This window comes from Pagrus pagrus (assembly GCF_965226575.1).
Source record: "Pagrus pagrus genome assembly, chromosome: 5".
In the NCBI taxonomy this organism is placed as follows: Eukaryota; Metazoa; Chordata; class Actinopteri; order Spariformes; family Sparidae; genus Pagrus; species Pagrus pagrus.
Genome location: NC_140189.1, coordinates 21,772,050 through 21,799,451, shown reverse-complemented (window position 1 = coordinate 21,799,451; position 27,402 = coordinate 21,772,050). Strand labels below are relative to the sequence as shown.

The 27,402-nt window shown below is 44.7% G+C and overlaps 1 protein-coding gene across 1 annotated transcript in view; it reads left to right on the top strand.

The window, feature by feature from the left end:
• Positions 1–23,134, top strand: part of egr1 (early growth response 1) — a 63,854-nt gene extending 40,720 nt beyond the window's left edge. Inside the window, exons 4-5 of the mRNA XM_084352966.1 lie at positions 18,858–19,691; positions 20,540–23,134. Of these exons, the coding sequence (XP_084209092.1) occupies positions 19,481–19,691; positions 20,540–21,855 (1,527 nt within the window). The 5' untranslated portion in view covers positions 18,858–19,480 and the 3' untranslated portion in view covers positions 21,856–23,134. The remainder of the gene's footprint in view (positions 1–18,857; positions 19,692–20,539) is intronic.
• The last annotated feature ends 4,268 nt before the right edge of the window (positions 23,135–27,402 follow it).

The window sequence follows — 27,402 nt, the reverse complement described above, 5'->3', positions numbered from 1 at the left end:
TCATGGACTCCAGCCAATCAACTTCCTCTGTAGCCTCCACCTGTTTGTCTGTATCTGCTGCTGACAATTTCACAATACCAAGAGATTATGACAACATACAGAGATTAAAACACACATTCTGTAAGTAAACGCAACAGATTAGTGCTGCAGGAACATGCCTTTCTTTATGTTTTTTTTTTGCAGTACAGTGAGCATGTATGATTGTCTGCTCGCATGTTTGTCACTGAGGTTTATTCAACAGAGATTATGCAAATTTGCATCTATTACACATCCTGCCCTAATTCACTAAACCCTGTTATAATTAAGACACACACCCACCGTGGAGAACACACACACACACACACACACACATATCACAATAATAAAGTGTTACCTTGAAATATTCCCTCGACCAAAAAGAGAGGCGAAGAGATGCTGAGATGATGACAGTTAATACGCCTTGATGTTTTTGTCACTCACAAAACAGAACGGCAGAGTGTGTGTGTGTGTGTGTGTGCGTGCGTGCACACATGTGTTAGTGCGTGTCATAAGAGAGGCTGTGCACGTGTGTGCGAGCCGAGGGGGGGTAGACGATCTTCTCTGAAGCGGCCCAGGCAGGCATCAGCACTCAATCATCCCAGATCTGCCAGACGACACCAGCAGAGAAAACACATTACCCGTGTCGTGTCGCCTCGTCTTCTTCTGTTGTCTTCTCTTTATTATATTTAGGGCTGCCTTGCCTCAGGGTCAGGTGACAATCTGCATTCTCTTTCTACAAGTTTTCTCAAAACTGTCTGGAGTTTTCTATTTTTTTTTTTGTATTTTATTTTTCAACGTTTTTTTTTTCTACCTCTCTGTTAAAGGGGAGCTGTTGATGGTTTTTAATCCCTACATGAGTCCCTTTGCAGATGACTCTGCTGGCATGGTGTCAGAAAGAAGCTAACAGAGAGCAGCGCTACGCATTAGACAAAAGATGAATACCCTCAGAAGGGAGGGAGGGAATAGAGAGAAGAGGCAAAGAGCCTATTTGAAGTGCCTGTCTAAGTTTTAGTAAAAAATGAGTTCTTTATAACAGCATATAAATATATAAATGAAACACTTAAAGACATTATCAGCCACTTTCATTCCCCTTGCCTTTTGTGTGCTGGTTGAGGTGGGAAACAGAAGGGAAGTAAACACATCTGCATATCTGAGTCATTGGTTCCAAGGGAGCTGTTATGGGCTGTCTCTGCAAATCTCTTCTCTGTGTTGCTTGCAGCCCACCAGCAACAAAATCACCCCCCTACACCGCTGATGCCGGGTCAGATATTTCAACAGTCTTCTCGCTGATGTACTTCGATTTGAGGCTGGCAAATCTGATTTCAGGTCTCCTGATTTCAAATGGCTGTGCACGCTTTTAGTTTATCTTTTCTCAGGTTCGAACACATGTGCCAGAGGGAGGCGGCATACGTGTCGCCGCCGTTTAGTGTCCACTTGACGGTAAGTTGGCACAGTCGGTGTAACAGAGTGGGCCAAGACCGGTCAGGGCCTCTGTCTACACGGTGGCCGTCACCTGGATAACCAAGCATGCCAAGCCTGAAGCCACATCTGGGGGATCGGAGTAACGGCATCAACTGGCAGTAAGTACGAAGCTGGGGACATCGTCTCTCTACACCTGCTTCACGGCATGCTCAGATATACAAACAGAGCACAGAAAGGCAAATATGGTAATCATTTTTCCTCCCAGTTCTTCCGAGTTCACCCCTCCAGTGTTGGCTGCCGCATGTGGAAATTCTAATCCCCACGTGAATTAAAGCCAATTGTGTATGAACGTACTGTATGTAGTTTAATTGTGAGCATTTTCATGTCTTGTGTGGAAATTGTCCTTCATATGTGAAACTAGAAACCATCTTGCGATGGGATCAACCCAGCCGCAATGGCCGTCAACATGTTCCTGTTTCAACCCATGTCCACTCAGTAGAGACTTCTACGTTATTACATGAGGCCACATGCCTGTTTCCTGCTTCCTACCTCCCTAGTTCTGGCTCCTTATCTCAGAAGTCAACCATTTTCAAACTTGGCCTTGATTTTGATCTTAATGATGATAATAATAATAATAATAATAATAAAAATTGTTATAACTTTATTTATATAGCACCTTCAAAAAAACAAAAACAGACTAATAGATTAAGTATTTATGTAATAATAAAAAATAGACACATGTACAGTTTCATGACTGTGAGATGCACGGATGTGACCTGGCACACACAGACTCAAAGTGAAAAAATTACCAGCCAACACTGTCGTGGCTGGTCAAAAAAAAAATGTAAAAGAAATTGTGGTTCAGTCCTGTTCACACGTGACATAATCGATTTTTATTTTTTGTAAACTGAGGTAATTGTACTTTACTTGAATATGCGTATGTATATTTTCTGCTACTTTATACTTCCACTTCACTACATTTGAAGGGGCAAAGACCTTTATTCGACAACTTTGGTTATTATTTACTTCACAGATGGCACGCTGCATCAGAGCATTTTTAAATTAATGTATTTTATTGGCGATCCAATTCTGATTCTGATTATCACAAAAATAAATATTGGATCCAATAATCAGTCAGGTGGGTAATCGGTCGACCCATTGTATGCAGTATATACACACATGTAAATATATGAATAATGCACTTTTACTTGTACTTTTCATACTTAATTCAATTCAATTCAGCTTTATTTATAAAGCGCATTTCATGCACAAGGCAGACTCAATGTGCTTCACAACACGTATACATAGTTATATAAAATCAATTAGAAATCGAATAGAAAACAAGAAGAGTGCAAGTAAACAATCATATATGTCATCTTCAGCACATACACACTTAGACTCACACATGCGCACCCACTCACACAATCACATATGGACACATGCACTCACACACAGTTCAACAGAATGCTGTTGAGAAAAGATATGTTTTGAATCTGTTTTTAAAGATGGCTACTGATGTGGCATGTGTGTCAGGCAAGGTGTTCCATTTTCGTGGGGCATATACACTAAAGGCTGCCTCCCCTTCTTTGGATCTGGTAGATGTACTTAAGTACATCTATTGTCAGAAACTTCTACTCAGGTAGTCAGTTTCAGGTAAAAATGTGGAATCCACATGGTTCAATGATTTTATGTGCTGTGTTTTGTTTTTACGTGAGAAAAACTCCAATCCAAATGTAAGAAAAAGCCAGTAACATATGAATGTGTGTATTTCACATGTGAAAAATGTAAATTTCACATATGGACATTTTAATTCATATGTCCAATAAGGCCTACCACTTGTGAAAATGTACAGTTCACATGTGAAGAAGCAAATTTCATGTGGTTTTATGTGTGAAAAAAAAAAAAATATATATATCAGTACCTACTGTACTCGTTCACTGCTGTAGATTGCGAAGAATTACTCTGTATGTTGCAGGCTGTAAGCCAGAGTGTTACCGCAAATATCTGTAGTTGAACACAAAAACGCACCAAGTGATTTATTAATTCCACCACTGCTCATAACAAGATGTCAGAGCAGAGCAGGTCATGGACAAGTGAAGCACTTTGTACTCCGTTATGTATGATTCAATCGCCATGCCTGGGTTTCCTCTAACCTTGAAATCCTTTCCCTTATCTCTTGTTCACTTTGTGTGTGTGTGTGTATGAGTGTGTGTGTTTATTCCTTCTGGTCAGTGTGTGGACTCTTTCACGGCGGCTGTCACCCCCAGGACCAGGCTCATACAACAGGAATAATGAGCAACTATTCTGCTCTGTCGCAGCGAACCAAACAAGGTTTACAAAGAAGAAGGACTCCGGGGGTCAGGGCTGAGCGCTGTCGCACAGAGGCCGCACGCCCCAACACACACATACACGACACTTCTTTATGGCATCCACTTTCTTGCATGTGTCCCTTGTGTGTAGGGATCACCATGGTAACGTTGCCCTCCGCAGCAAATGGCTAGGATGCTGTGATGGGGTCCTGACCAAAGTTTATCGATCCACAAGATTTGGTGGCTGTTTCAAAGAAAAATCTCGTTCTGCGTTGTTGAGACTCGCGATCGATGAGAAGAAATCCCTCGGACCGGACCTGATGAATTTATACTCCCGAGATATTCACAGTTTATGGGCTGTGTTTATGTGTTACCTCTCGCGTGTTAGAGCAGTAGAGCATCCTGACTGTATTTGGTTATGTGTTCATGTAGCGTGTGTGTGTGTGTGTGTTTGTATGTATATGTGTGTGTTCCATGGGCACTTCCTGTGGTTAAGTCTATGCAGCAGAGATGATTCATGACTTTCAGTGTTGTTTCAGAGAGAGAAAATCACACTATAAATGTGTCTCTTTCCAACACTCTGTGTCACACTTATAGATGTACACACACACACACACACACACACTCTGGCGCTGTTATGTTCGAGCGTTCCAACTCCCACACAAATAGACAAAAATGAGTGCATCTTCGTTTATGCTAACTGACACAAATGAACCAAAAATATCTTTAACATGCACTCATTTCGCACTTCCTCCGACTAGGAGCTCATGATTGTGGTTATAAATATCATAATCACGTAACAATAGGCGAGATTTACTCAGTGGTGTCTTATAAATTCATTCATATAAATAAGCAGTTTATATAACAGATTACTTTCAGAAATCTGTCTCTTAATTCAATGCTCGGCTGCGCTTTATCAGGAAACGCTGCAGCACATTTGTGTCTAAAGTACAAAGGATAAAGTCCTTTATTTTTTTTTTTGTGGTCCTGCCTGTTCTGGCGTGCACCTCGTGCTTAGCGGAGGTCACAACAAACAATGGCCCACGGGAAGTGAGAGCAGCTACAAAAGCACGAGAGCTGGAGAACATAAAGGATTAAAAAAAAAAAAAAGGCATCTATGTGTGTATGCTTGTTGAAATCGATGCATTTCCTGCAACACCGTAGACATTATTCCACAGTTAGTCAAAGCAGCAGCAGCATGTTCAGTCTGTTGCTCACCTTATCAACGCTGCCGATCGCGTTATCTAAAAGGGGAAAGTCCGCGCACAGGAAACTTTACAGTTCACTTACAGTATCCATTTACAGTTCAGTCAACAATTTTCCTTTTTCAAATGAAGCCACAACTTCCTCATTGCTGATTTTCCACGCCTCTCTGTTGCTGTCTTTCTCTTTTTTTCCGAGCGTTGCGTCACTGGGCTGTGGTTTTCTCACTACTCACAGTGCACAGGAAGCGTGTTGTGGCAAAAACAGGTCCCTGTCACTGTTTCCACTCCTCACTGAGGACCACAGAGCTAAATTTAAACCCAATAACAAGATCACAGGTGCCCAAAATACTCACTTCCCCATACATAGAGGTTTAATTTAACTACTCCGAGCTATTTATACTTAACCATGTTAATATGCTTATGTCTGGGCTGAGGTTAAGTTTACTGAGTGACGCAGTCTGCCACAAAGGAAACAGCCCAAAGCCAATTAGCGAGCTTCGGGGTTACAGAGGAGTTAGTTGGGATGGTTAGCCGCCAAAGCTGAACTGCCCAAGATGATCACATGAACGAAGTCTGGTCAGAAGATTGGCAGCGACATGTGTGCCACCTGACACCTGACCGAAAGCCAGCACATAGTTTTTGACGCAGATGTGGTCGTCATTGATCAGTTTATTGGATTAGTCCTTTACTTCGGCTGAAAGTGTGCCAAAGACAAACGATGAACTTGTGACGTCTGTTTGTGTCACAGAAAAAGTTACTCTTCCACAGAAGTCAAATTTAAGGAACTGAAATGTCTGCCACCTCAAAACCTGTTGGATCTGGTGTCACATGTCTGTCGCAAAAATAGAGTCTGATCGTTTTTTTTTTTTAATTACGTTAACGGTTCATGAGCTTTGTGCCACAGAAAAAAGGAAGTAAGAAAAAAGACTTTTGCTATTAATAAGTGAGAGGGAAATACACGCAGTGAATGGAAAATGCTAACATGAAAGAGACGGAGCGCAGAAAGAGATAACATTTAACAAGCTGAAAAAATGTGAAAGAGAGCACGGATCAATCACAGTGAGAGGAGACACGACTGTTGTAACACTGTTGAACGCCCTCAGATCATGTCGGGGGAATATATCTGTAAAGCAGCGGCAGTATCAATATCAGCCCCTTTATCTGGAGCAGCTCCTCTCTCCACTCTGTCTTTGTGTCGAGGGTATTGTGAGGCCTTCACTGAACCCACCTCTGTGCGCTGCCAGCGTACGTTCAGTGTCAGTGCAGTGTGGAGGAGGAGGAGGAGGAGGAGCGGTGGTGGTGGGGGTTGAGAAGGAGGCCAGTGGACTTGGACGGCAGCCAGGGCCAGAGTGGGTTTTACTCCGGCTAAAGTTACGCACTACTCACTGTGACTACTGGCTCCTCTAACTCAGTCTGGCTGGGAGCAGAACGGGACAATTACCCCGGGCACTGCCGAGTCACGTTGGCCAAAGTCTGGTCTGGTCTGTGTCCATGTGGGTGTAAGTTGAGACACAGAGCTTCTGAACAGCGTTTTGATCACAACAGTGACAGAGAACAATTTTTCTAAAAACTTGAATGCAGTGGCGGACTCAAGATGTGTGAGGGGCAGGGGCAAAAAAAATAAAAAGGCACCGGCTGGATGTGGGGGGCACCAGCATGCAGAAATCCATGATATATTTATAGTGAAGAGAGGGCACTTAACCATATTTTGTCCACTGGAAGGCCACCCTAATGGCACGCCCACCGCCAGCAGCCCCCTGACTCCAACACTGCTTGAATGAATACTTGCGTCGGCTACCCAGTGAGGACTTTTTTATCACAAGTACGAATATTGACACATTTCACTTTGATCGTAATCGTAAAAGGTACATGAGTTGTGTGCATACTCGTTTCAGACAAGTATTCACTCAACTCTAGTTTTAGTTTTAACCCCTTTTGACTGCGTTTCCCCTTAAAAAAGGAAAATTACAGCAAGATTCATCTCATTCCACTGTCTCACACTATCACATGTACATTTTATATTCTGTATCAGCTTCTTCTAGCTTTTCATCGAAGCTTATACATACACTGTAAAATCTGAGGTGAAAAAAATCCAGGAAACCAATTACGTCAAAATTACCAAGAAAAGTAGACTAATCATTTTAAGTTGTTAAAACTTTGTAGCTCGTACAACTTACATGTAATAGTCTACTTCACTTGGTAATTCTGAACCAATCGGTTTCCTGACTTTTTCAAAATAAAGTCAACTTTTGAAAATCTACGGTTTACCGGGTATCTCTGAGAACTGCAGAATTCAAATAAAGATCTTTGGACAACGTTTGGTGACACAACATGAGTGTGTAATAGTTAGGTCAAGCTTTATTTAATCAGGAAATCTCATTAGAGACTCAAACTTCAGTGATGATTTAAGGGGTTAAAGAAAACATGAACACATCATCAGAGGCAGCAAAGCCTCAGTCTCTCAGTTTCTATTTCATTGTCTTTCTTTTTTTCTCTGTCACTTCCTGCCTCCTACTCATTCCCTCTCATTTATTCCCAGCTCTGTGTCTCCATCCCTAGCTAACACCATCCCTGTCCTTTCACTAACGTGTGCCTATAGATAGGCTAACATAAGGTAGATGTGGCGGGGCTTTGGAGAAAGCAGATTAGCTCTTATTGTCACTTGTAGAAAATGAGCCACGGGGCCACGCTATAAATAGGCCGATTTAGTCCACCCCACTACTCAGAGCTTGGCAGGAGATCAGGCTCGGGAGTGCAACTTTAAGGCCAGGGTCAGTGTGTTACTATGGCGACACAGCCACGGTAGTCAGATGTGTGTCAGGGGGTGAGGGTGTACACGAATGTGCGAGTGTGTGCGTGCCTCCCCCTCCCCAGTCTCCAGCAGCAGCAGCAGTCAGTCAGTCTCCCAGCCCCTGTTGAGAGAGAGCACGTTGGGTAACAGCAGTCTGGAGTTCCCCTGGATCCGCTCCAGACCTCCTCTCCCTTCCCTCCTGCCTCTCTCTCCCACAGTACTCCCCTCCTTCTCCCCCTCTCACCCACCCGCTTCCCCTTCTTCCCGCTGGCTTTTTCACTGTGGAGTGATACGGGTTTGTGTGTGTGCGTGTGGACATGCTTGTCTATTCCCAACAGCCCGTACAGTACGACTGCTGGTTTATTTGTCCTCCTCACAGCAGGCCGTCTCCTTTCTTCAGCACCACCCTTCCTCTGAACTCTGCTGTCGGACCGTCTTTCCATTAACCCCTGTAGGCTCGATCTCCCTGTAAAACCAGCAACTGATCTGGAGTCAGTGTCTGCTGCCTCAGCATCTCGACACATCTGCTCTGACTCATTTTCTCTAGTTCCCCGTTCTGAAAATGAGAAATGAAGAATGCTTTTCAAAACAATTTGTGGCTATTTGTGGCTCCGGCCGAGCCCAGTCAGAGCACCATCATCGACACAATCGTCATCATCATAGCAACAAATGTTGGGTAATGTGTGATGAAACACTTCAACTCAGAGTGTGTATATCGTGGGAGGATTGTCAAGGTGGGCTCTTTCAAAAATCCTTTCAAAGAGATTTACAGTAACTTCAGTCATTCGGGTACTGAGGAGGGAATTACCTATTTCTTATTTGAGGTCATTCAAAAGTTCAACTATTGAGCATGCACATTTATGATCGGATCCAAATTTGGTTCCTTATTATTGTTATTTTTATGCTAAAATGCTGAGTAGAGGAATGAATCCTCCAACTGCCAGATCCCAAGAGGAAACAAGTTAGAGATGGAATGACGACAGACACTGAGAAAAGTAGCTGTGCGACCGTGAAAGATGTCAACGAGGTAGCACAATTACCGAGAGGGCCTGTTTTAGCATGTTTACCTGCACCCACTCCATTCAGCGTTTAGCCTCCGTGCCAGAGGAACAAGCTGCCGCACGCTTCTGCCACAAAAGCACACAACAGTAACTCACCCTGCCTTGCACCCAGCGCTGACAAAGCACAGCGTCATAGTTTCCGAAACCTCTCCTTCCACTTTTGCATCACCTTGCATGCAAAAAAAAAAGAGAGAAGAAATGTCAGTGTGTGAATCGGTGTGAACTGACATGTTTTGCAGACACACACACACACACAGCAGATCTGTGATAGTAGATTGAGTTTTACAGTTACACAATACATTTATAACACAGAACACACATTTTCCGTCTGATTTAAAGATGTAACATTTCCTTATTAAAATGTCTAAAGACGACTACACCTTTGTATATATTTTGTTGAGTTGTGTATTTACGTTACGAACTCAGAGAAGTCTGTCTGATTTGGTTGCCTGTTGCTCTAACTTCCACGCGGATCAGATAGTGAGGGAGAAAGTCAGCAAATGTGACTAAACGTAATGTGAATTATAACTTTAATACGTCACGTCAGACAGATTTTCACCGACAGTGGTTAAAAGTATAATATGTAACTTCTACCGCAAAGGGGCCCTGTCAAGACAAAACCAATTCTTGGATTCTGGATTAAAACCAGACCCTCTGGAGAATAAAAACCAGGAGTCACTTTGGATTCTGCTCTGATCCAGAACCGTTTACCAACGGGAGGAATTAGTTGTAAATTGGATTTATCTTCACTCCTGTCTGTCAGCCTGACTGCAGCAGGGTTCGTACATTGTTGAAAACATTTTTGACAATGTAGCGAGTGCACAGCTCAACAAAATATATAACAAAGGTCTAGTTGTTTGAATGCAGCATTCCTACATATTATATCTTGAACAATGAATACAACAACTCCGCCGATTCCACGCCAAGTACATCTTTGGTTTTGCTTTGGCTGAGAAACCTCTTGACAGAAATGACATGCTGTGCTGTTATTCTTCAACCTTTTAAAAGTTATGTAAGATGAAAAATATTTTTACTTTCTGTCCAATCCTCAAACAAACAAACTAGAGTTATTGAAATTACCACGAGTAAGACACATCTTAAGGACCTGGTAGCTATTTAAAAGAAACAAGAACTAAATGGGCAAATGTCTAGCAACTGCTGACGTCAGCAAAGTCTAGCCCAAAAATATTTATGTGTGTTTCCAAAAAAAGACTTTATAAGTTGTGATTCAAGACGGTCATCCGAGGGTAAAGCAGGAGATGAAGCCTGCCTGTTTGCAGCCCCTCTGATTAAGTAGATAAGTGACTTAAATTGGATCAGTTTATTTGTCTGCCCGGCCTTAAACAAGACCACAGACTCTGGGAAGTCTGAGCCACAGCCACTGAATGAGAACGAAACACAGACGGCTTCCTCTTTCCACCCATCAGCCGCGCTGCTCTCACTGTCTTCTTTCTTCCCTTCACTCTATCGTTTTCTCCGACTCGGCCCTGTGATATCACGGAGCAACGGATGTGATGTCACTTCCTGTTTGGTTTTCGAGTCGCGCAGAGGTAGCAGCTTGTTGACAGCTGTGAGCGGAGCTGGAAAGATGCAAATAAACGAGGTCAAAGGTTAGAGCTGGCTGATTGTAAGTGTTTGTAAGCCCTCGCAGCTGCTTTTTAAAGTCACAGTAGAGCCTCTGAACATTTCTTCTCTTTGTTATGTGGCTCACCTTAAGCTTGTTGTTTGTGAGTGCACAGTTTTTATACATTCTGCAAATCAATTTCTCCAGCAGCACAGGTGCACAAGCCACTGAAGGTGAAATTTCTGCGTAGCACAATGAGCAAGGCCAGATAGCTGGAGGACAATACAATACTATACACTGTATATATAAATATATATCCTGTATTAACTCTTCTGCCAAAAGAGCAGCAGTAAGAAAACTCCAACTCCTTTTCCTCATCATCTGTCGCTAGTTGAGAGTCTCCTGGTGACAGACAGGCTGTGACACCCAGCCCTGGTAATAGAAGGCAATTATAAGCCCTGGCGAGAGCTGTGGCAATGGGGAAAACTTTTATACAGCCCCCCTCCTGGGGCGCTGACATGCAGACACACTGAAATTAATTGCTACAAAACATCAGGCGAGCTTGACGCACACATGCGCACAGTCAAACTCCTGGAAAGGAGAAGAATGAAAACAATACACATCATGCGACGTTGCATTGATGCTCGTGAGGAGGAAGGAGAAGAAAGAAAAGGCAGCAAAGAGAAGCAGCGAAAAAAAACAAGTAGATCCCTTCCAACAAATCATGTTTTCATCTAAATAAAGAAGCCAAAGACAATAGACTCGGGTACCTTGGAGACCAGGAGGACTATTTCTCCATGGCAACCAGTGTGGTGTGTGACAATGCCGCAGTGCGAGGGTTTGAACTGCTGAAGCTGTCTGGGAATGCAGAGATAGATGGGGAGAGAGAGAGTGAGACCCGTGCTCGTAATGAGAACACACACTGTCACAATCCCACTGCGAGAAAAATGGAAGTTCACGACTTTCCAACTCACGTTATTTTCTTCCTTTGACTCGGAGAGAAATCATGTTCCTAACTAAATTATGACACTAAGCCTGTTTATGTTTCCAACGGTGCATATCCAAATATTCTCATACGTAAACATTTCTCTGGTGTTGCTATGGAGTTGTTCCTCTGTTAGAAAAAGCAGCACCATGTGGCCTCCGTAGGAGATTTATTTTAATTGTGTGGTGTATTGTGGCCGAGAGAACGTCAGGCTATATGCTTGGGTGTGTGCCGTCAGCACACTTGTGGATACATGCAGTCGGCCCTTGGACATGATCATGTGTGTGTGTGTGCGTGTGTGTGTGTGTAAGTGGGTGTTTGTGTTCAATACGCCACGTGCGTCGTGTGTTTGGATAGCAAGACAAACACAAATAAAGGAACGTGTTAGTTTGTGTCCTGTGTGTGTGCATTCTTGTTGAAAAGCTTTTTACTTCCTGCTTGATCCCTCCTCCTCATACATGTGTTAAAATCCTGCGTTTAATTGACATTATTGTTCACCTAATCTCACCTCTGGCAGCTGAAAAGGGTAGACCGGGGCTGCTGGATGTCTTTTACAAACTGTGCACTACTGCAAGTCTCAACGCCGTCCTCACCCATTCCTCCTCGTCAGCATCGCTCGACAACCATCAACATGCAATCTCCTTTGTGTGTCTTTATTTTTATTTGCAGTGCGCTTTATAGAAATTCATTACACTGTCTGCCGCCAGCGTAGGCAGAAAAATAGTCCCCGGGCTCAGCTGAACTCTCACCCTCCTTTAATGTAAACACTGCTTACCAGTCACGTTTCTCCCATTAAGGTAAATGCGTGCATAATGTATGAATCTGGTCTCCTTAATGCAGTTGCACCATTAACCTGCACACCCAGTCGTTTCCAAGTCCTCTCGTGAAGAGAGAGGAAGAGAGGCAACTCTGACCCTGCTAATTTGTAATAGATAATCTAAATTAAAACGTTAAAGCAAATGACATTATGTGCAGTTACTTATCACTCGAGGTGCTTTATCCTCTGGCTGCTGCAGACTTTACAGAATCTGCTGCTGAATCTTCAGTCCAAGTGACCCAAAGTGACATTGAGCCCCCGAGCAGAAGCTCCTGAAAAACCCATTGTCCCATAAGCCAAATGCTTCTGACAGTTATTCATTTATTCATTCCTCCCTCCTTCCACTCCTTGTTTTTTTGTTTTTTTTCTTTTTCCTTGGAAGCATACGACGGCTGTTGCGGTTCGTGTTGTTTGTCGTCTTGTCTCTCTGCCTCGTCAGCCATCATGCCTGTTGACGTGTGGCACTCAGAGTTAAATGATTATCGCATGATTGTAAAGAGTTGGGGGGCTTTTTCTGATGGAGACCTGTCTCCTCAGCCCTGTAGGCTATCCCACATCGGCAGTCTCCAGCTGAGGTAGAGGGAAGGGTTGGATGGTGGGGGGGGGGAAGAGGAGGGAGAGGGGCTTACCTGAATCAACCTGTCGTACCTGCCCCGAGGCCCACCTGTCAACAACCCAGCGACAGTCGCTTTCTCTTTCACTCTCTGTCTCAGTCGCTTTCTGGCTCCGCTCTTCCATCACTTGCTCTGCCTCTGTATCTCTCCTCACCCATTTATCTCTCTGCCTCTCACCCTCTCTACCCCTTCACTTTACTTTAGCTTCGACACTACAAAACAAATAAGTCTCACCTGAGCTGATGTGCCTCTCTCTGACTGTCATCTTCACTTCACAGCGAGTTATTGGGAACAGCTTCGGCCATTGGACGCAGGGAGACTATTTGTCTTGGCAACTTCTGATGTGACTCAAAACTCAAATAAACTCTGGAGAACAACTTAAAGGTTCTGTGTGTGTGTGTGTGTGTGTGTGTGTGTGCCTGTTTGTATAACACCAGGTTTAGACAGGTCATCCTTTGAGAGAGACAGGGTGATTTCAGGTTTGAGTTGACCAAATTTTCAGTAGCTCAGCCTCTGTGTTTATAGCTTTTGGTTCAGAGAGGAAAAGATAGAAACCAAACTATCTCCCCTTTCTTACCATTCTCTCAATAAACGTCAAGGTCCAGGGAGTGAGCAAGGGTGATGGCGTGACTGTCTGATGCAATAATAAACCCACGCTGCATAAAGCCGCTCTTCCACATAAACAGATGTGGACTGGCAGGGCTCCACTTGACTGCGGACTAAAGCAAAGTTTAAATTCCTGACAAAAATCTGAAGACTGTCGTAGAATAAAAACAGGTCTGTGAGTCTGGATGTTTTCTGTCTGCTCCGACTACGTGTGCGCATGAGTCACACCCAAACGTGTTGGCTTAAGACAACAAACGGGTCGCTGCTCAGTCTGGACGCTGAGGCCACATCTTTCTGCCTCCCTCGCTCCTTCCTGCCGGCCTCTCTGTCCGTATGAGGACGTCAGCAGTGTGAGGCGCAGTCGGGTTTAGTGAGCTCGGTCAATCAGCCAATAAGAAGCTTTGTCCCCGTGCAATAAGGCGCAACATCCAGGCAGCTTTGAAGTGAACTTTAAATGGATCTAGTCTGGTTTTGTGCCTGATTTTCTCCTTTTCAACGTGGCTGACTGCTGATGAGGTGGGTTAAATGTTAGAGATGACAGCAGTGCTGGAAGAAATCCTCAGATCAATACAAGAAGAACAAGAGCGAGTTAAAGGGTGACTCCACCAATTTTTACGCATTAAAGTGTGTTTACAGATCGTGGGGAGTATTACTGCATATGTGAAAAAAGTAGTATAAAGCCTTTTGTGGCTCCAGATGAAGCTGCATGTGATCTGGTTAATTGCCCTCAGTGATGTCACTCAGAGGCTAAGTTGCATTGTGGGTAATGAGGGCTCCAGGTTTTGAAAAAAAACAAATCATTATTATGTGTTTTTTTATGTGATATCTTCATTTTAGAGGACATTAGAAACCATAACTGTGAGATAGAGTGGGGTATAAAGTACAGTATTTTTACCTTATATATTGAAGTATAAAGTGGCACAAAGTAGGAGGACTCAACTTAAGTACATGCACTTCAAAACTGCACTACAGTACAGTAATTGATTTGATCTACTTAGGTGCTTTCCGTGTCTGACTGACAAGAAAGAGCAAAGCACAATAGGAGATGTTTGTGGTAGATGTCTCTCTCAGGAAAAGCCTGTATCTGTGTACAAAGACTGTCATCAATGAGCAAAATCTCACAATCAATAACAGCACAACGGGCGCCTTTACTTATCGAGGCGGGTAAAATCCAATAGCATTCTTAAATAGAATATTTTATTTTAAGCCTCGGTGGTCATTGATCTTGAACTTGATCTGCTAAACTACAGCGGTAGCTTCTCAAGCCCCAAACAATAAATCCAAAAAAGAGCTGACCTATTAAACATCATCACCGGTGCTCGGGTCATGCCACCCACAGATGATGGTACGCACAGCTCAGACAAACAGAAAAGTGTTTTGTGACAACCTTTAAATGTTACCCGTTGCTGTGCTGTGACTACAGCGTGGTGTGGGGAAGCCCCGTCTTCCAGTGACTCATCGGGAGCTGAAAGGTCAGGGGTCAGATCTTTTGTCATGAGCATCAAACAAACAGGCTGGGGGCTCAGTGAGTCACACATCCTTTGGGGGACGTGTTTGGTAATTGTGTCTCTGTCACCTACCACCTTCGGGAGGCAACAACAGGCAGATAAGCAGATAGAGCTGGGGCCCTGTTTCTGTGTGATACGCTAATACCAATCCTGCTCCGCAGCCTAAGGGGGGCGAGTGTAGTGCGACAGGGAGGGACGCCCGCAGTGACTGTGAAGTGAGAGCAGATTGTTTTTCAAACAAAAAAAAAACCTCCCGCAGTAAAAGAAAACTTGTGATCTTTCCCCATATAATCATTCCACGGCGGCATTCCTGGACTCCTCTGAACAGAGCACAGAAAGAAAAAAAGTGTGGCTGCTTCAGCGCAGCAACAGGTGGTGCCCTGTAATCTTCTGCATTGTATTGTAACGGGGTTAGATTTCAATAAGTGAGCCAAGGTTTTTGATAACTCGAGCGCCAAGTTGAGGTGTCAAGTATTCAAACAGAGTGGTGGATGTCTTCATCGACTCGAATCCCATTAGACCCGTTTGGCTTTTCATGCATGTCAATTAGTCAGGAGATTTTCCATGACCCCTTCACGCTGCCAGTTTCCCCGACGTTTCCGACAGTTTTTATCCCTCTCACGCCAGTTCGTCTTTTCCCAGGCGCGTCTCACTCTGCGTGTAAAAGGTCAGGACGCACACTCCTGCTGGCGTCACTTTAAAAGCTGGGAGAAAAATGACATTTATCAAATACCCTCCTATCATGTTCTCTCCTCCTCGCCCCATCACTCTATGACTATGGGCCAATATTCAGCCTGTCACTCTGCCCGAGACGACCTGGGCCTCTGCTCCTCTCCTATTTAATTATCAACTCTCCCCGTGTGTTACAAAGGCCCCAACACATCAATGCCACGTATTTTATCATCTTAAAGTCTCTCACCCCGGTCCCACAAAATAAAAATGTGCTTACAGTACTCCAAAATAGCCAGGTCCTCTCTTTCTCTCTTTCGCTTCGTTATTCCTCCCTCCCCATCCCTTCTGCCACATTATGTAACACGCAGGCTTTGGTAACTGTCATCGTCCACACTCTAATCTTGGTCCGCCCATCATGGGAGAACACAAGGCTGAACACACCTGTATGCTAATGGGGAGGGATTGCACCACCGGTGGGCGTGGGTGGCCCAGTAGGTGAGGAGGAGGTGTGACGGAGGAGCAGGAGTGTCTGTCTGTCTGTCTGTCTGTCTGTCTCCCTGGCATTGGCTGCTGACAAATGCCAGCAGAAAGCTTGGTATTTGCTCCCACGTACACTATGTGGGTGTGAGGATTCTCTCTCTCGGTTTCTCTATTTTCTATTTTTCGATCGCCCTCGCCCTTCCTTCCCACCTTCTCCATCTCTTTTTCTCAACCTGCCTCCATCGCCTCTCTACATACAGTATTACATCTCTATTTCTTCGGCCCCCCCCCTCTCCTTTTATTTTTATGTTCCACCTCCTCCTCTCTTTTTTTGGCTTCCCCGTGTACTTCCTCATCTTTTCTCTGTGGCATATTGGGGCATGATTAAATATCAGCTCATGCAGGGTGTGTTTGTGTGTATGTATGTGTGTGTGTGTGTGTGTGTGTGTGTGTGAGCAGGGGCGTGGTGGCTGCGTAGGTAATGGGAGAGCCTGGCTTTCTCGCCGGCTGGCAGAGCGTTGGTGTTTCATCAGGCGAGCGAGGACTCCTCTAGCTGGTTTGTGTGGGCAGCAATGGGGAACACACCGAGGAGAATGAACCGGCTGACCCAAACACACACACACGCACAAACATGCGACAGTGCACACATCATGCACATCGACATCCACACAAACACAGACTAATTCTCCTTCCCCTGCCCTTACAGCATCTGGCTTCCACCCCCTCCATGCATCAGAGTGAAGGGAGGCCCAACCAGCCACTGCGAACTGTTTATCATCTTTATTACTTTATTACTTTTCTGACAGTTTTCCCTAACCTGATTTTATTACATTGTCATCAGATGATGAGTTCTCTCATCCGCTCTCTCCTTTCTTTCTTCTTTGCTCTGCCACAAATTTATCGACTTTGGTAACTGATGCATGACGGCACGGAAGGATGCAGACAGGAGTTTAGGTCTGGTCACTTTGTGCAACTCACCGCTGTCATCGTCATGTCCTGAGCTGCTGGCCCTTCGCTTTCCTTCGGGCCTGGAGAGGAGTGGCACCTCTCTTGCTGAAAAACAAATGTAAAGTTTTGGGAGTGTGCGCAGTGGGAGCACCATTCTCCTCCTGAAATACAACACGGCTCTGCAGAGCCACATACCTTCAAAAGTGATTAGATTTGATCATTTATACCTATCTGACTGTATGAATAAACAACATTACACATTCTCCAGCTGCGTCCTCTACTTCAGGCTTATTTGGATTTTGTGAAGGAGCCTGTGCTCCAGATCATCCATAATATATGACAGAATTTTGCTATCAGTCTAATGGGGGTAAACAGAGAGATTTGCCAGAGGCTGAATGGGAAACGCCTGGGAGAGAATGCAATCCAGTGAAGACCAAAAACCTACTGTGTGCACCTGGATTATGTTTTATGTTTATCTATCTATCTATCTATCTATCTATCTTTCTATCTTTCTATCTATCTATCAATTAACCACCACTTGTAGATGGCAAACATGGTTAAACAGTATTTTCAGTCTGAATCAAATAATATTTGATCTCACCTGTGCTGCCCTCAGCACCGTCCCTCTCTCTCTCTCTCTCTCTCTCTCTCTCTCTCTCTCTCTCAGGCCACCTCAAAGTGTCCTGCCCACGATGTTTCCCAATGAGGTTGCTCGCATATAGATCCAGTCAGCAGCAAGGGAAACACATTGATTTCCCGTCAGCATCCACCGAGGAGTGCTGGCGCGCCAGCCGAAGCTGGAGCAGCCGGGGGGAACATCGGTATCCCGCAGGCGTCCTGGCAGCTGTGCGCAGCGTTGTTAATGCGGCCCATTAGGCCGCTGAGTGGCAGAGAGATTCCCCGAATATTGAGCCGGGGACACCCCTCAATTAGACGGATCGCCCCGCACCTCGTCAGCATCCGCGGCTATCTGTTCTCATTAATCAATGACACAGCCGAGAGAGATGGAAAGTTAATTTAGAGGAAGTTTGCTACCAGCCAGCAGAGTTTGCACAGTCTTGTGTTTTAATCCTATAGCCTCAGAAATACCCTCATTTATATCACAAGTCAAAATCAATTTAACATGCCGCTTAGTTATTCATAATCAATAAGGCTACGGGCTGGAAATGGATGGCAATGTCGATTACTGAAATGTAAAATAGGTTTAACCCTAAAAGAAAAAGAATCACTTTTGAATAGTTATATATTATTTTTGCTTGTTTTAGTTGAAAATGTAAGTTTTCATAAAAACGCGGGATTGTTGCATGTGTGCCTACAACGTGTTTTAGTATTTATTCAACACACGAGCCTCCAGTCTTTGTTGTTCTGACACTAATAAAACACACGTAAAGCAGTCGCCTGTTGCACAGTCCGTCACATAAAGTCTAACAGCTCCGCTGAAGCTGTGCTTTAAAGCAGAGAAGCAGGATTCTGCTGCTGACATTAGTTATTGTGAGCGCAGGACATGATTTGCACTCCAGCCTCTCATTCACTGCCAAGCAGCGATCAGCGCTGCCTCAGGAAGTTCCAAATAAGGACAGGGAAATGGAAACCCACCGGAATAGGTCCTTATGTAGTCACGACCTTATAAGGTACGGCGGAGCCGGGCTTTCCGGCAGCAGCGCAGCCTGCTGCACAGATGGGAAATCCAAATCAAATCTATGGGGCGACCGGGAGAGAGCAAGAAATATGCTGCTGTCTCGCGGAGCTGTTCTGCTATGAAGATACATTGATTCGGGAAAGAGGAAGAGCGGCGTTGTCTTCGCAATTTACTGCGAGAGCTTAATATAAAGTCTCTCCTCTCTGCTTTCCCCCCAGGCCAGCGTCATGTGTCCTCCACTGCAGTGCCTAAATATGGGCTTCCTCCGCTCCTAATATGGACATCTACGTCACGGCAAGAGGGTATAAAAGACGCAGGGAAACCTCTCAGCTCAGAGAGAGCCCTGAGCGCCCACAAGAGCAACTGTTAGAGCAGAGATAGATAGACAAACACATAGAACTCCCTTACAGAGAAATATCACAACAAAAGTAAAAAGTCAATTCAAAACAACATCTATCCAAGAAGGTCAAAACCTAATTGGATAAGTTATTTAATACATAGATTTAAAAAAAAAAAATCAAGATTAATTTGCTGATTAATTTTGATGAATCTTAGGGAATGAGTATAAAGGACACTTTTGATTTTTTCTGAAAAGACAAGTGGATCTGTACTCATCTCTGAGAGAAAAAGGAAAACAACAAGACAACTGGAGAGCAACAGTCTCGGAGCAGAAAACAGCATCTTCCTCGGCATCAGCAGAAGTGTGCAGCGCTCCCTGAGCTGGGTTAAGTGATTTCCTCCACCTGCGAGGCACCGCTCTGCCAGCGTGCATTCAGCCTCCCTGCACTCCTCACCAGCTACCAGCGCAGCCTCAGCCGTGCAGCTCCAGCACCAGCAGAGGATGGCTGCAGCCAAGACCGAGATGATCCTCCCAGCCCTGCAGATCTCAGAGCCCCTGAGCTTCCCTCACTCCCCCATGGATAACTACCCAAAGCTGGAGGAGGTGATGATGCTCAGCTCTACAGGGACCCCCTTCCTCACCGCCTCCGCACCCGAAGGTGCAGGCTTTGGCTCCGGGGAGCCAGGAGAGCAGTACGACCACCTTGCTGGAGGTAAGAACTGAAGATTTTCCTTTTTACATTTGGTTCTCTGTGCTAAACATTCAATCTCATCTGCTGAGCTGCACTAAACCAAGAAAAGAGTTGAGAGAAATTAATAGCTGCATAACTTTCATTATGATTTATGTTCTGCACTGAATTATTAATTTACATCATGAATTGATGATATAACTACAGATGACATATTAAGAAAATGTGTTTTATCATGGATTCTGGTAACAAATTGTTTACTCAAAAACTAGAATTGTTGGCTACAAGTGAATAAGAATTGCGGCTGCCCAGACACAAAACATCAATGCAATAAAATTCTACAAATGAACAAAATTAGGGATATTAAAAATATCTGACGTAATACCAATTTATTGATAGCTGTAAATCCATGTCGACTCTCGGAGGATTCAAACACTGCTCAGTCACCGCATGCCCCGAGACACTCCTACAGCTCAATTCAAATTGCATTCCTAAAACCAGCTGAACTGCAGTTTCGGTAATCAATTGCCTCGGGCTCTGTGATGGGCTTCAAGAATGTGCGTGTTGGTGTGTATATTTGTGTGTGTGTGTGCAAGACAGGAAGACAGAAAGAATGAAAGAACGATCGACTGAGTGTGAGCAGAGGAAAATGCGAGTAAATAAAGCTTGCACAGCAGCTCCTGTTGAGGTGTGGAAGAGGCAGTTTTAGAGTTTAGGGGGGTAAGAGTTTAGTTTGGGGGGTGCTTCTCTGCGTGGGCACCTGACTGATCAGGGTGACACACTGTCCACCGCTCTGGCAGGATTCCCCCTCTCCCTCCCTCTGGATATTGACAGTTTGATTAATGTCTCCCCTTTCTCTGTGCTCCCTGCAGATACGTTACCTGACATCCCCTTCAACTGTGAGAAGCCGGAGCAGACCTATCCAACCCAGAGGCTGCCCCCCATCTCTTACACAGGCCGCTTCACCCTGGAGCCCGCCACCACCTGCAGCAACAGCCTCTGGGCGGAGCCCATCTTGGGCCTGTTCACGGGTCTGATGGGCAATATTGCCCCCAGCTCCAGCTCTTCCTCCGCTGCCTCACAGACCACCTCGTCCTCCTCTTCATCTATCCCGTCCTCCTCCACTTCCTCTTCTACCTCCTCATCTCAGAGCTCCAGCCTCAGTTCCTCCATTCACCACAGCGAGCCCAACCCCATCTACTCAGCTGCCCCAACCTACTCCAGCCCCAACTCTGACATCTTCCCAGACCAAGGCCAGACTTTCTCAAGCTCGACCGGAGCAGTGCAGTACCCTCCTCCGGCCTACCCCAACGGCAAGACCTGCAGCACGAGCTTCCCTGTGCCCATGATTCCCGACTACCTCTTCCCTCAGCAGCAGGGAGAGATCAGCCTGGTGCCCCCTGACCAAAAGCCCTTCCAGAGTCAGTCAAGCCAGCCCTCCCTCACTCCTCTGTCCACCATCAAGGCCTTTGCCACCCAGACTGGTTCCCAGGACTTAAAGGGTGTCTACCAGTCTCAGCTGATTAAGCCCAGCCGCATGCGCAAGTACCCCACCCGGCCGAGCAAGACACCTCCTCACGAGAGGCCCTATGCTTGCCCCGTGGAGACCTGTGATCGACGCTTCTCACGCTCCGATGAGCTGACACGTCATATCCGCATCCACACGGGTCAGAAACCCTTCCAGTGCCGCATCTGCATGCGCAACTTCAGCCGCAGCGACCACCTGACAACACACATCCGCACTCACACCGGTGAGAAGCCGTTCGCCTGCGAGATCTGTGGACGCAAGTTTGCCCGCAGTGACGAGAGGAAGAGGCACACAAAGATCCACCTACGGCAGAAGGACAAGAAAGCAGAGAAGGCAGGAGCAGTGGCAGTAACAGCAGCTCCGGTATCAGCCGCTTCACCTGCCTCCAGCTACCCTTCACCTATCACCTCCTACCCCTCTCCAGTGTCTTCTTACCCCTCTCCCGTCACCTCCTGCTACTCCTCTCCCGTCCACACTTCCTACCCATCTCCTTCCATCGCCACCACCTACCCATCAGTGTCCATGTCCAGCACCTTTCAGTCCCAGGTCGCCTCTTCCTTCCCCTCCTCAGTCGCCTCTAACATCTACAGCTCCCCTATCCCCACCCCGCTATCAGACATGCAGACCACTCTCTCCCCAAGGACAATCGAGATCTGCTAAGACAGAGAAAAACTTTTTTTAGTCTCTCCGCACCTCTCCTTCCTTAAGGTTCTTTGAGGGGAAAGAAATCAGCATCAAAAGACTTTGTTTTCCCCTCCAAAAAGCACTTTTCTGTCTGCTCCCTGTGCAGTGTTAGGTGAATCTTGAGATTTACCTGAAAGAGAGAAAAAGACACATGTCAAGGACTGGGCAAAGACAATAGAAGATGAAAAGGGATTTTTTTTTTCTGACTCTGTAAAACAAATGCAGCACTTCAAATGCATATGGGACTCAACAGATAGAGAGTAGAAACCGGCACTGACGGTCTCTACTATTAGGTACACAAACACCAAGAGACAACCAGATTTACAGCAGTTGTGGTGCTGAGACACGTTCGCCCTTGCAGGCACTCATACAGTACAAAAGACATTGAATGATATACATAAGCTACCATATATGTATATTGTACATGTGCCATGTTTCGTTTTTATCATTCTTTGGTACCATTGATGTGAAAAATTATTTGCATATTTGCATTGTATTATTTGAAGTGAGCAGGGCCATATTTTCTACATACTTTCTCTATTATGTAGTGATGATGCTGTGATACGTTTTGACATTGTTTGAAAAAAAGCACTTAAGTATTCAAGCATGAGTAAGAGTGATGTTAGTTTCTGTTTGTAAATATCATCCACTGGTACGATCTCTTTCTCTCTTTCTCACATGTGACATATCGATCGGTTATATGGAAAAACAGAGAGAAGATTAAAAAAAAGAAAACGTTTAAAAAAAAAAAAAATCAAAACAAGACAAACACTCCCGTTATTTGGTGCCTTTTGTGAAGCCTTGCTGATGTTGTGACTCGGCTGTGCGCGAGAGAGGATGCACTGCATCTCGCCTTAAGGGTTGAGGGAATATTTTTGTTACAGAATGTAAGTCATACTCAGAGGGAGGAAAAAGGGACGAGCTATGAGGGCACCGCTTCATTTCATTAGAATGTAAGCAAAAAAGGAGAAAAATTATAAAGTATATTTTTGTAAAACTTAAGTGTAAATATCCACATCTTCAAGAGCTGGAATGTTGAAGTTACCTACTGAGTAGGCATGGGATTCTTTTGTATGTTATATACATGCAGTTCATTATTTTGTGGTTATCTTTATTTTGTATTTGTGTTTGTTAAAACAAGTGACTGTTTCTGGCTTCTAAACACATTGAATGCGCTTAACTGCCAATGGGATATTTGGTGTACAAGATATCCTCCCAGAAATGAAATATAAATAAAAATATGAATATATATGTATATTTGTTTTCATTCTTTATTGTCCGACTTTTGTGTTTCCACATATAGAGGCGTCTCCCCACCCTTCATTTCATCATGTACATCCTTCATACACGACCGTAATATATTCCATCATCTTATATGTTAATTGTATGGAGATTATTAGCAGATACGTACAACGACTTCACATCACAGAGCGCCAGCCTTTGACTTGAGAAAAAATCTGCACAGCTTGATCTTATAGAAACTCTCCGTCTCAATCGCTGTTCTCCAATTGAACCTTGTATTAATGATAACACTAACGCATGACTCCCATGCCTATAAACACTGAAGATGAGGAATTCTTATCGAGATCCAACGTGCTCTTGAAGATATTAAGCTTATCTAAATTCCCATTTCATTTTAGATTTTGTGATACACACTGGTCCTCACTGTTGAGCACACAGACTTCCAGCAATTTGATCTTCAGGCAGAATTACAAAAAAACATTTCTTTCCCCTTCTGTGTGCTGTTAGAGGAATGATTTTTCTGTTCTTTCTTTTTTTTTTTTTTGGAGAGCGATATTTTGAAACTGACTGTGCTTAGACATGCACAGGGCTTATTTTCACAGAGTGCAGGTGAAATCCATCACATGATAATTACCTTCCTTTCCGCAAAATGTGGTTGGCGAGATGCTGTCACCTCATACTGAATGAGCTGTAACACACAATTGGGCAATAACCGTGTAGGTTAGACCGAATTGTTGCACGGGTGCAGCTGAACAGACTGGCCCTGAAGGTTTAACCGCTGTTTCTTTTGGTTTTTCAAGCAGAATATAATAACAGCCTCGTCGCACCGTCATTATTCATCTGCCACTGTTCTCGAGGCGAAGGGATTCTTGCTACATGTTTGAGTATGAAAATAAAACAGCGTGGTTTTTTTAGCCTGTGTAGACATGAAGCCTCCTAAGTTTTTTTTTTTCTCTGAGCTTTGGAGTAATTTTGTGTTGTGAAACGCACTAACCAAAATACTCACAAATGCAAACACAGCTAAAATAGAAAGCAGGAAAACAAGTAGAAGAGAGTGATGGAGGGAAAAGGGAAAATAATTAAGATAATTGGTCTCCTGATCCCAAATTGACTTTCTAAATTGGGTCTGTTGAGTTGTGTGTGTTTGTATCGGGTTTGTGTGTGCGCACATGTATGCAGGCATTTGTGTGTGATACACACAGTGGCTGCGTATAGTCTCTGAATAATGTAGCCGTTTCCTGCTGTGTGTCTGCATGCCGCTGCCGTGATGTGTAAGTGTGTAATTGTGTGAAATTTGCCGTGTTAGCAGCCGTTGTTCTGCCCTGCGTTTCCTTGGTTAAAGCTCAGTATCCCCATGAAACACATCCACCTGGACACCACCCTCGCATCTGCTGACACAGTTCACGTGTGTGTGTGAGTCTGCTTGATTGTGTGTAAACACTCCCAAATGATACAGCAAAAGGCAGCAAAAAATAGCAACAGAACGCAACAATGGTCCATTTTCTTGTATGAAATCTGCAACACTGCTACAATTGAATAAATAAATGAAATACACACAGATAAGAGGATAGACGACATCGAGTCACGCAAACACAAATCAGCGCTGTTGTTGATCTCTATGCCGACTTAAATCATCTTGATTTTTAAACAAAGATGTTCGCCGCTCCAGCTTTTTGGGGCAAATCTCGAGCCTCCTTGTGTGGCTTAAAATCCTGAAATCTGTCATTTCCTGTCATTGTTTACAGCATTATTTTGGTCTCTGGCTCCAAATCAAGAGCCATTCAGCAGCTTTTGCATCACAACTTTCTCATACAAGCATGCTTTTAGGAAACTCTTTAACTCAATGTGAAAACCACAGACTGTGCTTCTCTCAGCCCTTTCTCATGTGGAGAGACAGTATTTCAACCGGTCCTGTCACAGTCCATAACTGAAACGCTGGAGAGACAGACAGCCGATACCCCTCAGAGTATGAGGAGATTGTGTAGCCCATATTATCCTCTTGCTCTGATTTAAGGCTCTTCCTCGCAAATCAAAGCTCACGTGCTGGGCCCGATCTGTTTAGGGAGGTGTGAGAGGAGCGCAAGAGTGCAGTTGCGTCGTGGCTTCACTCTGTTGTAACCCACAGCGGAGCCACCTCACGCCCCCAACGGGCTTCCACTTCAAGAGCCCTGCCTTTGTTCAAAAATGTATTTGTTCTCCTATTCTTTTTGGGAACTGCGTAAAACAAAAAAGGACGAATGGCGAAAAGAACGTCTCTTTCTCCCTCCCCAACCACCCTCCAACCCAATCCCACTGCCACCTCGCTCCCTCTCTCTCCCGCTCTGTCTCTACCTCTCTCGCCCCTCTCTGGCAGTGCATATTTTGCTGCAGATGCTAATGATCTCCCCCCCTCTGTATTCTGATGCAAGGTCTGTCTACACTTTTCCCTTTCATCCACATACAAATGTGCTCTTATTGCCTCTTCGCCCTCGGGCCTTTTAAGATGCCTTTTTGAAATATGCTGTTTGATAAGCACATCATTGGCCAAGTCCCCGCAGTGATTAGAGCTCTCTTTAATGTGAGCAAGTTAGAGAGTGAATGAGGGGCTCCGGGGCCAGCAGCTATCCGTTCTCCTCTGCCCTCAACCCTTGACATCTCCCGGGCCAGTCTGGAGGGACCGATAGGATGACCCAGAGTCCAGTTTAGTACGTAGGCACCGCTGGCCTTCCACCATCCTTCATCTCCACATGGAGATTAAACACGGAAGGAAAGACACTGGAGAATCGCTTTCATGCAGACACGGTACTGTATGCTGGAAGGCTAGATTCCTGTACTTCATCACAGAGATATGACAGGAGGACTGCTCTCTAATGTCTTTTAAATATGCGCCATTGATCTCATGTTCAGAACCTCGCTGGGATATGGCTTTTTCTGATCTCGCCAATAGGGAACGCTGATACAGTCGTCAGGTGCTTTCTCCTGTTCTGCCTCTTACACTCGACACCTGTTGAGCCTTTTGGGAAAAGTAGGTTATATTTAAACTGCTTGATTTCCAGCCTCCACACAGTCGCATTTCAGGTAGATTGCAACATTTACAGACACAGCGCTCGGGAAACGTGCTTGGCATATCGCAGTTTGAAACAAACATCAGTCAGAAAGTGTAAGTATGACAAACCTGGGCAAAATGTGGCAGTCCATTTATATTTAATCTCACCCTCACGCTGTACATGAAACACACACGGACCAGTCTGAACCAACAGACGCTCCGCTTTGCACATCAAGGCGAGGAAGCGCATAATAGGTAATCAAAATGTCACAAATTTGCTCCGCATTTCTGGGTTAAGATGTGTGAATGTTTTGCATGTTTGTTGGCTCCGTATGTGTTCAAAACCCACGAGATGTGAGAGCAGCACAACTCACAAGCATCTTTGAAATTATTTGTGGCACACAAAAGAGATTTTTTGACGTATCACTTCCACAATAATCTACAGGTGTCCTGGCAACTTTAGCTCTACTTAATAAGCCATGCTTGTTTGAAGTACATGGCTTTGAACAGACAACAAAACAGTGCATGCTTAAGTACCTCCAAATGTGACACCTCTTCAACTCGGCATCAAGTACACTACAGCTTCACAAAAGGCACCTGGGTGGCTCTGAAATGCAAACAGGCCCTCATAAGTCTTTATGTGTTAAGGCTAGTGAGTGGGCTCGAGTTGTTTTCTTTTCTGTCTGCGAGTCTGACTATCATATGCAGTCCCTGAGCGGGGTCTCTGAGGCTGGGTAAATAAATGCAGTCATGCCTCTCAGAGACCTGTCTGTTTTTATCAGAGGGATACATGTTCAGCAGCAGATGGCTTCCTGCTGCAAATGAGAGGCTTCTGACGGCACCGTGCAAGACGTCGATTCCTAAATAACGACAGTTCAAACAAAATAAATAATGTGGTTATTTATATTGGAGACTTGTGTAAATCATCATGCCTTAATTTGGGAACATCTGTAGAGCTGTAGTAGATTAATAGAGCACTATGCTGTGCTAATTTTGCAACAAAATTATCATCAATACCTCACCCTGCTGTTTTCCCTTATAATTCTGCCTGTTTCCATGACCCATTTTATTACACATGAAGCAGTGGGGATGCATTTCAGGGTCACTGGATTTGCTTGAGCTGTGGTTCAAGAGTTCAGAACAACCACCCGGTTGTCACAACGGCCCAGATTAGAGGTGAGAGCTGCAGCGCTGTGGGTATCTGTGAGTATATGTGTGTTTTTGTGACTGAATATGTGCTGGTGACAATTGTTGTG